This window comes from Lottia gigantea (assembly GCF_000327385.1).
Source record: "Lottia gigantea unplaced genomic scaffold LOTGIsca_65, whole genome shotgun sequence".
Taxonomy (NCBI): domain Eukaryota; kingdom Metazoa; phylum Mollusca; class Gastropoda; family Lottiidae; genus Lottia; species Lottia gigantea.
Genome location: NW_008710211.1, coordinates 546133 through 558233, shown reverse-complemented (window position 1 = coordinate 558233; position 12101 = coordinate 546133). Strand labels below are relative to the sequence as shown.

At 35.9% G+C, this 12101-nt stretch overlaps 2 protein-coding genes across 2 annotated transcripts in view; both read left to right on the top strand.

The window, feature by feature from the left end:
* Positions 1 to 523: 523 nt before the first annotated feature.
* On the top strand, positions 524 to 5436 carry LOTGIDRAFT_167306 (hypothetical protein; the record flags this gene model as incomplete). Its single annotated transcript, XM_009064784.1, has 2 exons — positions 524 to 697; positions 4042 to 5436. 2 exons carry the CDS (start codon positions 524 to 526, stop codon positions 5434 to 5436), a joined length of 1569 nt encoding a protein of 522 aa, XP_009063032.1.
* Positions 5437 to 11674: 6238 nt separating this feature from the next.
* Positions 11675 to 12101, top strand: part of LOTGIDRAFT_235493 (hypothetical protein) — a 5219-nt gene continuing 4792 nt past the window's right edge. The window contains exon 1 of the mRNA XM_009064783.1: positions 11675 to 11848. The gene's annotated coding sequence lies outside the window, so the exon portion shown is untranslated. The remainder of the gene's footprint in view (positions 11849 to 12101) is intronic.

Sequence of the window (12101 nt, the reverse complement as noted above, 5' to 3'; positions counted from 1 at the left end):
CCTGCCAGGTGATCTATGGTCACTGACCGTCGTCCAATTAAATTATCCATACTCGCCTTGACCCCTCCTCTATTGTCTAACCTGACCCAGACGGCCTTCGCTAATCACATCCATCAATAATATTTCCCGCGGTATCATATCTCAATTATCCAGTCAACTAGAAACCTGTGTGACACGATTAACAAGACTAATTATGTCCTATATTTTTTTCCCTTATATAAATGTTCTTTTTTATTTTTTATGAGACATTGTCACTTAATTAGCGCATGTTTTTTTTCTCAAACTCTGATAACGATCTTTCCCAACTACGTTTAATATTTTCCACCTTATTATTCGTTAAGAGTCTGGATGAGCGAGCGTAGAGATCAAGGTATCCACGCTCTGTTGTCAGATTGAAAAGTAAAATGACAGAAATCACGCGAATTAATTCCTTACGTCAGAGAATAATAGGAGGAGTTTGAGAGTTCTATCTAGCTCGAGATAAAATTCTTTATTTCATTATTTATTTATTTCTTTTTCAATCATGATCAAATTAAAGAGTTTAAAAATTTTACTTGTGGTGCTTTTCACTCTGCTGAAATTCTGCTGTTGTGAGGATTATGGATTTCAGTTGTTGTTCACGTCTAATACAGAGGAATTGGAGGATACCGAAATCAAATTTGAGAGAAAACTGCCGAAATGGTTAAAGGGTACTTTGGTAAGTAAATTTTCGTATTATTCTCGTACAGGCGACCTGACAATCATTCCGAAACGTTGCAAACACGGGCATCGGAGCGAAAATTTTTTTAGGTGGGAGAAAGACCTTTTTCCTTCCATTATTCCCGAAAATCGACCCGTTGAAAAACGATTGTTAGGGGAAATTAAATGAAATGAATGGAGTTTTACGTACCACTTTTCTGAGAGAGAAAGAGGGACTATTCCACTCTCCACCACTGTTTTGATGTTTGTTACGTTATCAGATTAAACAGCAAACATATTCATATTTTATCAATATAAAAGCTTAGGTTCTGGAGAAAGATTATGTTATGTTTATGTAATTAATGTAGATTGCCGAAACGTTGTGTACAGGTATCTGTATTGAATAAATAAACCAAGTACTAACGATCCGAACCACTAAACGAAACCCGAAATCCGTAACAACCTATTGACGAAATATTGGTAGCATCTAATGAACTTTTCATATGAGAAGTATATCAATAGTGAATAGTATTCTTGAAAACCGAGGAAGACTGTGTGAATTGATAAATTCTTTCAAAATCCAGTTTAACATAATATCATATAGAAATAGAAATATTAAAACAGAATCCTAAAAAAACATGTTTGTTTTTGGTTCTGTTTTAATATTTCTATATCTGTCTACAATTGATGTATTGAGCACTATTTTAACAGTGGTATTTCTATATCACTCTACAGTTGATGTATTGAGCACTATTTTAACAGTAGTATTTCTATATCGCTCTACAATTGATGTATTGAGCACTATTTTAACAGTGGTATTTCTATATAACTCTACAATTGATGTATTGAGTACTATTTTAACAGTAGTATTTCTATATCGCTCTACAATTGATGTATTGAGCACTATTTTAACCCTGGTATTTCTATATCGCTTTACAATTGATGTATTGAGCACTATTTTAACAGTGGTATTTCTATATTGCTCTACAATTGACGTATTGAACACTATTTTAACAGTGGTATTTCTATATCGCTCTACAATTGATGTATTGAGCACTATTTTAACAGTGGTATTTCTATATCGGTCTACAATTGAGGTATTGAGCACTATTTTAACAGTAGTATTTCTATATTGCTCTACAATTGATGTATTGAACACTATTTTAACAATGGTATTTCTATATCACTCTATAATTGATGTATTGAGCACTATTTTAACAGTGGTATTTCTATATCACCCTACAATTGATGTATTGAACACTATTTTAACAGTGAAAATATTTTATTATTGTAATATTACATAGAAATATATTCATCATTTTGTACACCAAAATGTTTGATGAAAGTTCACAGATAAATCATCTATCATTATCGCAGTGGTATACAGTATTTTTGCCAGGAAATATTCAGTCTATTTAACGTCATCCTAGTCGTAAAGTACAAATAGACGCCAATGTGCTAATTTCGGAGATAATATTATGTTAAGTTCGGAATAGATTTTAATGTGTTAAGTTCAGAATAGATTTTAATGTGCCAAGTTCAGAATAGATCTTAATGTGCCAAGTTCAGAATAGATCTTCTTGTGTTAAAAATCTTAATATGCTAAGTTCAGAATAGATTTCTTGATTTGATAAATGCAGAATAGATCCCAATTTGTTAAGTTCAGAGTCGATCTCAAAGTTCAAGAACGATAGTACTTTAGAAATAGATCCCGATACGCAAATTTTAGAGCAAATCTAAAGACTAAGATCAGAAAAGATATTAATATGCCAATTACAGAATAGATCTTCTTTTTTGCTAAGTTTAGAATATACAATGATTTCATAAATTTAAGATAGATATACCAAATTCAGAATAGATTTATGTGTTAAATTTGGAATAGATTTTAATGTGCTAAGAAGCTCACAGAATATATCTTAACTCGCTGAGTTTTGATTAAATTCTAATATAGAAATAAATGCGTAAAGCCGACCTTCTCATCCAAAATTAATTTGGGTTACAAAATCAACACTTTAGACATCATATTCTGAATCCCAGCTAAACCGGAGTGTGTCATTCAAGGACATCGTCTGCGACAATATTTACAATGACGTCAGAGAGTAGCAGCCCGTGGGCTATCAAGTCTCGCCATCTTGAAAGTAACGTGATGACGTAATTATTACGACGTAGACTACAACTGTTTACACTTGTCATTCATTTTACAGTTTATTTTTAGAAATGTGGGGAAGCTGATAGGAATCGATTATCTACGATAAATTAGGCCATTGTGTGCCCATTTTCTTTGCAAAATTTGGCGTAATCGTACTTCATATCTCAGTGATGTATGGAGTACTATCTCCCACGCATTCGTTTTACAAGCTGATACAGCCGAATATTAGTTAACCGTTCCTGTCTAGAATCAATTCATTAATACAGTGCTTCTCGACAGGGAAGGAAGGAGGAGGGGAGGAGATTTTGCAAAATGAGGAAATCGGGAGGGCATAGATGTGTGGCGGGTCTCTGAGACGAAGCCCGTAGAGCTGAAGTACCGTGAGGCCGGGGTTTTGAGGACTGAAAGGGGCCCCCAGAAGCAAACGAATTTTAGATGGCATGGGAAGAATTTTGAGCATTTAGAGCTTTGACCTTCGACGGGCCCCAGGGGTGGGGGCATGGCTCTATGATCCAACCCAAAGTACGCCACTACAATTTATGAACCCAAACTGTCTGACCCGCTGTCTATAAGTCAAACCGACCTGACACGGGTACCTGCATCTCTGGTTGTATTACAGTATTGTCTGAGATATCGGATAATAAGACATCAGCATAATCTTTTGTTTCATGTATTTTATCAGTGTACACGGTCATGTATTACATGTAACGTTATCAACTTTAGTGCGTTAGATAAGCATTACGACACATGTCGTGTGGAGAGGGGCATGCCCAACCCCGACCCGATTTTATACATAACATAAGCATAACTACACATGCCATGAAAAAATGGGCCTGCCCGAACCCTGGAACGCTAGATAAAATCTGCCCTTTCACAAGTGTCCATATTGTTAAAATGTAAAAAGTTATATTTCATTACCAGAAACTACATATTAAAGCTATGCCGTTACGTTTTAAAGCTAGTCAAACTTTTGATTTGTACCAGGAATACTTATACAATTCCATTTTTTTCTGTCAGAACTCTGTGGTTCTTGCAACTCCGGTAAAACTAAACTTTTTATGACGTCACTATCCCTGAAATATCTAGGGGTCTTTGTATCTATAAGTGTCCCTAGTACACAGAAAAAGTTTAGAGAACCTCTCTGCAGTCCCTATAACCAATGACTTGACCATGTTGATAAACGTCTATATTTAATACAATCTTCTGTCTTTCAGGTACGAAATGGATTTGGCAAATTTGAAATGGGGATGAGACAGTTTGCTCACTCATTTGACGCCTTCGCTAAACTAAGTAGTTGGAAGTTTGATGGAAATGGTTCGGCTTATTTCAGCACCAGATTTATAGAAAGCAGTTTTTACAACGACTCCCTAGCAACAGACGACATAGCGCCATATTTATTATTCGAAGGTGTCATCCCAGAATTCAGTGCGTATGATAAAATGAAGGCGTTGATGCGAGGAATTGACAACATGAACGTGAACGTTTATAAATTCTACAACGAGGAGAGGAATTCGTCGGAATACGTGGCCTTGAATGATTTTTGGAAAATTTACGAAATTTCGCCTTGGGATTTGACAACACTAGGGGCGGTAACTCCACATATTGGAGAGAGATCTTTAGGTGGATCGTTTGGTTTTCTCGATCTGCTGTCGTCTGCTCACCCACTTCCGGAACCCGGAACGAGGAATCACATCACGTTCTTGTCAAGTGTCAGCGTGATTCCGTTCTTCAGTAACACTATTAGTTTAATCCGAATCAAATCCGCCGTAGAACGAGAAGTCATTGCAAAATGGGACGTTGGCCGTGTTCCGTACATGCATTCATTTTCTGTAACAGAAAATTACGCAATCCTATTTGCTAATCCGTTCTACGTCAACGTCTTGAGAATGTTGCGGAAAGCAGAACCGTTTGAGTGTTTAGATTGGTACGCAGATGAACCGACTACGGTCTACGTCGTGAATTTAAACTCCGGAGAACTGATCACAATGTCTACCATCAACGTCTTCACCATGCACCACGTAAATGCATATGAACGCAAGGATAAGATTATCATAGACGTATCTGCATATCCGAGTCCGGAATTTGTGAAAAGTCTACAGATGGAAATTTTACGTGATCCTACTCAGAGGAATGCGTTCGATGCTCATGCTCAACTCAAAAGATTTCGAATAAATCTCACTAAGAACAAAATCAACTACGTTAAACGCGACCCAAAAACAAAAATACCGTACTCTATGAATTTAGACATGCCGACAATAAACGAGCTGTACCGAGCGAGTCGTTATTGTTTTGTGTATGGAATAGTTCTGAAGACTGATAACATCAACTTGAGTCATATATCAATCGTAAAACGCGACATGTGTCGTCGTGGAAGAGATCGCTCGCTCTATATTAAATACCATTATCCATCGGAGGCTTGGTTTGTACCTAATCCTCGTCGCAAGTCAGAAGACGATGGTGTGTTACTGGTACCTATATTGGATGGAGTTCGACAGAAGTCCTATTTAGCTGTTATCAGTGCTAAAACTATGAAAATCATAAACCGATCGTATTTACCAGTGGTTATTCCATTTTCACTGCATGGAAGATTTTTTGATGAAATTGTGTAAAACCTGAAAACAATATATACTGTTTGTTTCTTAAGGGCTTTTTTGTGAGAACCACTTGGTATATGAGTGTATTTCATTGAAGCAGAGGTGCTTCTTAGATCTGCAAGGTTCAGCAAAGCAAGGCGTCAATCTCCAATGATCTGTGAACTGAACTGTCTATCGAGTGTAAAAAACATGGTGAAGCAAGGAGGACTGTATATTAGATATCTAATGGCTTCACAATTAATACTTCTGTAATTTTGCTACAGGAATATAGTGTTTATATATGTGTATTTATCAGATGATAGAGCTCAATTTCAACCTGTTGATTTGTTACATTTCTGGATGAAAATTGTACGTTCTGTTCATCTGAAAATTCATTGATTAAAGGGATTATAAAGAAGTTTTCTAAGGCTTTTTCATGTGTATCGGGGACACTGATAGCATAAATTTTCACAATTCCAGTTCTCAGTTAGAACTTATGGTTCCTGCAATTTTAAAATAAAGAAGTGTTTTGTGACGTCACTTATCACAAAATTCTCTTGTCATCAAACACTTAGTTTTAGTGGAATTGCAGGAGCCTCAGACGTCTGATTGAAAATTGGAATGATGCAAATTGATGTTTTCAGTGTCCCCGATACCCTTAAAAATTTGGAAAACATCTCTACCATCCCTTAAAATAAACAATGAAATATATATTGGAAATTGAGAACAATCAAAGTTCCCCGTAGCAAATTTATTATTATCAATATGATATTTTATTACGTCATTGGTAGTGGACAATCGGTTTAATGTATTTTTATCTATTTGCAAGCAATTTAGATATTCAAAATGTGGTTGTATATGTGTGTAATTTGTATATATTATATGTCTTTATATTTATTTTTACATTATAGTGCTATCGTTATGTTAAAGTATTGTATATACACAATTAGATTAGACGTGCAATCTATTCCAAGGTTGCTTCCGTTGTAAGGCCCGATTTTCTCATATTTAAAGATGGCTTTCCTTATTTTTTAGTGTCAAATTAAGCAAACTATTTGATTAATTGGTGTTTTTAATTATTTATCATGTATTCTTAATCATATCATTATGTTCTAATTGCATAGAATTAAGAGTTTTAACCAATCATAAATGTCCCTGTCAGTACAGTCTGGATAAAAAAAAAGACTTTTTGACCTTTCTTGATCGGTCACTCGATTGGAATTTTGCTGGTTGACATCTTATTTAGCTAATTATGAATTAATTGTGGACCTGTGAGACAAACTGGTATTTTCCAAGTCATTAGAACACCTCTACTTTTTATTCAAATAAGTATTGTCATAAATGAAAATAAGGGAACTCATCTTTAACATATATTTTGAACTGTGTTTTCTGGCTGGTTCTTTTCTTACCTTCTGTATATTGATAATATAGACGAATAGTGAAATGATAAAGACAAGAATCAACAAGTTTTGATCAAGAACACTTTCAAAATGGTTCTTGAATGATCCTTTGATAATGGTCTTTCCTATACAGCTGGTTCAACTGAGATAATGAGATAGATGACTTCAGCAAGTTTTATCTATGATCACCAGTAGCGCTGTGCACAAGCTTCTTATTTTATAATGGACTTGGGCTGTTGCCTTTTTGGTACCATTTATTATTCAAACTTTTACTTAACCAATACATTTAGATCCATGGGATGGGGCGTAAAACTGTTATAATGGTTTTGATAAGGTATGAAGCCGGACATTCTGGACATTGAATAAATCTAGTTGTAATGGGTAAAGACAAAGATTATCTATGAAACTGATTTGGTCAATGACCAGATGTCCATATTATCCTTATAAAATAGGATTTTTTATTTATTTTTAAGTTACATCCAATAATAGAATAGACATAAATAAGATAATTACTAGATCATATTACCATCAAGATGTATTTATGTAAGGATATGTTTACTATGTGTATTCTATTTCATGGCTATCAACATTAAACATCGAATTTTTCACGTTTGTTCTTTATTATGAGTAGTTGTATACACTGAGTTTATGACTTGGATAAACTTTCAAAAGCAGCTTAATCTTTTCAAAACGAACTATGGAATCTCTTAATAAACCACTGCTCGGGCGTTTGAATTTTCTCAATTTCAATAAAATGACAATTTCGTTTCATCAAATAAGTTTTCTACCACTTTCACGTTCTATTTACGAATTGTGGGATAGCGAAACCCAAATAGGCTTGTCACATTGTTTTAATCTATTATCCTACAATTCGTTGTTGCTATCAAGAAACGTTTCCTTCGTGACTCGCTTTTATTGTTAGAAATATCGACATTAAAGTTGGATTATGGTAGCAAGCTCGTTAGATTAAACAGGACACGAAAGTAAAAAACTAAAAAAATCGTAATCTCATTTGAGATTGCATCTTTCCCACCCGAGGCGTTTTTCAGGCCAGTCCCTCTGATCTGCATCACTGGCAGGTCGGAAACCGGGTTGAGTACTCCGCGACCGCCATCAATAACTTTGCCATGGTGAAACCCTCAGAACCTCTAGTAAGCGAACCAGCAGGGGTTGCTGTGGCTTCCCTCTCTTATTAAGAAAATGCTTTATTTTTATAGTTATGGGCGCGACGAAATCACAAAACATTCCAATCGTGCGGTTTGTTAGCTTCCAATGTTATCATATATTTTTAAGGTCGTCATCACCATTTGAAATAAATTGGAAATAATTAAATTAAACTGTGTTTAAAACAGATCTGAAACAAGAATGACTGAGAACATACGGACATGTATTAGCACTCGTAACTAATTCGGGAGTAGAATGCTGTTAGTACGGAAACTAACGAACATTGCCGAAGTCGAGTCGAGTGATGTATTAGATGGAGTTCGTAATACCTTGACATTGTGAGGATGGTGAACATGGAATAGAAGTAGTTCTCGTGACTTGTATAATATAGATAGAGTATATTGATTTATTTATATAATCAGTAATGAGGTAATTAATCAAACGTAATGATATTATACATGTTGTCATGGCAATTACATTATACCGGATATCTTATTTCATTTCCATGACAATTGCATGATTATGGTATCAAATATGCTTCTTTGAATATCAAGTTTACGTAATGTGATGGGTGCGTACAATGATAAACATCAGTGAGCGGTGATATATAAGGGGAATCGATAGGAGTGAGCTTGTTCGAATTATCCCGGTAATTGCCCCGTCACTGTGAACTGCGACCATTTGCGATCTTACTGGGACATGAAATGTCGCGGTCAAACGTGAGGAAAACTAGGCAAAACTGTTAAAACTTAAAAACAGTCGACCTCATACCGCAAGTTATTCGACCATATTTGCGTACTAACTTTTTTGCAGTTTTTTGTTTCGCGTATACTGCGCTTTGATACCGTTTAAGGAGATGTTTATCTGACGACTTTCTCGACCCAACGACGTTTTCATTGCATTCCAGAACAGATCGCCTAACCTCAATGGCACGATGTCTGACGTGTCCTACACGTTTATACCATTTTAATGACGACTTTAACACACTCTGAGCCAATTTTCCATCGCAGTAGCAGCGTAGTAAAACGCATTTGCTGTGTGACGGGCCTTAAAGAAGCAATTATATAAGAAGTTATCGGATACAAATGCAAATCGGGATTTTCGTTTTGTGATGTTTTCTGTGAATATCTCCACTTGTCATTCATGATCTGAACAAATTTGTATGCACCTCCTGTTCTGGGTCATTTTATTATAACCAACCATATTCATCCAATCGAGCGATTTGTTCAGTAAAAGTCCCCCTTTTATATTTGAAAATACTTAGTTTTATTACTTAAAGCCCAAGCCCAGTGATAGAATTGCCTGGGATCTCCGTGGAAAATTGTGATGCCCTTACTCGGCCCCTCACCTAATGTTTCCTATAAACAGCACAGGTATGGATGAACCAATATTCAGGTGACAGTATATCTTTAAATTTGGTCCTTGCTTTCATAACATCCAGTTTTATGTATGAATTAATTGAGCTCAAACAACAACCAGTGGTTTAATAATGATGATAATGATGATCGTACCTGACCATCCAGAAACAATCTCGCGTGATACACCGTCATTTCATCTCTTAATGGATTCCATCAAGGTCAAGGTCAGACTCGGCTAAGAATAAAAGTACAAAATCGAGCAGAGATTTAGATCAAAATTACGTATAAAAATAATAGAAATAAAATTGACTTCCTGAAGTCCCACCATAAGTACAAAATCGGAAAGATTTATTCCCAAATTACGTATATGGAAATTAAAATAGAGTTGAAGAGCCACTTTTTTCTGCATTTGTTTGGTTTTATTGAAGACGTGTGGAGTGTGCAATGGGAAAATTTGTCAGACAATCAATGGACCATGATTCGATTATTAGCTTACATGTGTGTTTTAATTGCCATTGTCAAGTCTAAGTCGGTAGTCGATAAGCTTTAAGCATGAAATAGATGATGCTCGCACCTGCAATGTTCCGGAAATATTCAATGAATCATTAAGTGGGATGTGTTGACTAGGGGCCACAGAATGTGAGGGGGGGGGGGGGGATTTTGGGGGGGGACTGTTAAGCTTACAGTTACACGCATTTCAAAACTCAATTGCTCGAAATTTGAAATACCTGTCCGTGTAATGATCGTTTCTCTATAAACTATGCCTGTTGAGAGCCGTAGATCAGTCGTTTCTAAGATATCTTTTCTTCAGATTTGATTCGATGAGATCACCGTCATGGATAATTCAGTAACGATCAAGTGGGTAGGTAGAACCATCTGTTTGAAAGATCAAGCGATCCAAAACGCCCGAGTACAATATGCATAGGCTACCCATTAACTTTCATATACTCCTCTTCATTATGGGCCATTATACTGGTATATGTATATAATTACATAGATCTTGAAGGTAGATAAGTAGATCAGCTTAAAGGATAATCTGTTAGTTTCAGGTATACTAACGTTATATTATCCACTGTTAAAGACAACGTTTAATGTACCAGTTTTAAATAAACACTTTACCCAAGTGGTCATGCCGAAAGAGATGCTGAGTTAAAAAAACAGTGATAACAGAGTTGCATCAAGGTCCGTGATACAAATATGTACAACCAAACGTTTACAAACGGTCACCCATATCTAGCATGATCCTGTTAGTAGAAAATACCCCCTCCCCCTACTAATCACTTTTCAATCCATTTCAACGGCAACGTTTGAGTCTCTATCATCCAGCCCCTAATTCACAGCATCTTCGTAGACAGGAGAAGTCTTGGCGTCAGAGACTATATAGCAACTTGTATCCTTATTTCCCAACCAGATTTCGTAATTTGTACAGCAGGTGTTTGTAACAAAAGGGTTCCGTAAATATCTGTTTTAATCGTACTTAAATTGACCGATGTGCCCCTTTAAACCCTGTCACCCGAATATAGTAAACATGTACATTATAGGTTTTGTTATACAGTAATAATACTATTATTATATTTATGGTAATACGGTGTATTGAGAGGTTTGACAAAGTCTATTGTTCTTTGACAGGTAATAACATTCGAAACAGTCGCAAACTATTTCATTATGCTTCGTCTACACACACAAATGAAATGAATGGGGTGTTACGTCCAACTCTTCTGCACCTAATTGGGACAGAGTTAGCAATTAATGAAAAGAAAAAAAGATCCACACAAGCATGACCATTCCGTTAACTAAAAATCTCGTCCATGGCAAAATCAAGGGTGATAATTGTACAGTAGTGGACTCCTAAAACTAAAGCTATTGGCGTTTACGTACCATTGGTTTCAATTCCCAGCATTTTCTGCTGTTCCGAGAGTCTCACCCAGTGGTTCAACTGTCATAATGACTGGTTGAACCAAGTGCACAGGCTCTCACCCTAGGCTCCCCTCCCCCAACCCACAAAAGAAAAGATACAAAAAATGTACCAAAGTATATAATTATAATCAAACAAAGCAACCAGTAATATATAAATGAGTGAAATATCATTAACTACAAACTGAAAATTTTACAGGCATTAAATAGACTTCAGTGCAGGAGAGCATAAGTTAAAAAAACAGCCCCCACCCATCGAGTTGAACCACTATTCTCACCATGCCCGTAACACCTTTCAATGTCAGTAGATGTGTAAATTTCAAAACAGTTTGTAATCCAGTGATAATCTCTTAAGCCATTGTAACGTCTCGACTATGGTTAAACGGTTAAATCCGAATGTTATAAAAACGTGTCAATGCCAAGATATTTGTTTTGTGAAGTAGAGGTTTGTCGGTCGCCCAGTGACTTAAGAAAAACAATAAGGCAAGGGAGGAATGAATACTGGGACGACTAGGAATGCCGACCAGGAATATCGACCGGAATATTAATTAAGGAATTAACTAATTAAAGCAATTAGTGTCAATATTAATTATGGATATTTGAAAGAAACAGGTGGGTGATCATTTATCTAGGTTAGAAATTGAAAGTAGAGTCAGGTAATGGATTCAGTATGTTCAGTACTGTAGTAGTCTACTAGCTTGCTCGACACGAATATCCTATTTACGATCACGGCAAGAGTGTAAGCACTAACAGGTGCCCTTCTGCATTTGTGCTTGAAGGTTTCTCATTATACAGCATTTAACATACAGATTACACTCGAACTGAATTTAGATATATAAAAGGATTAAAGATACGTTTACTTAGA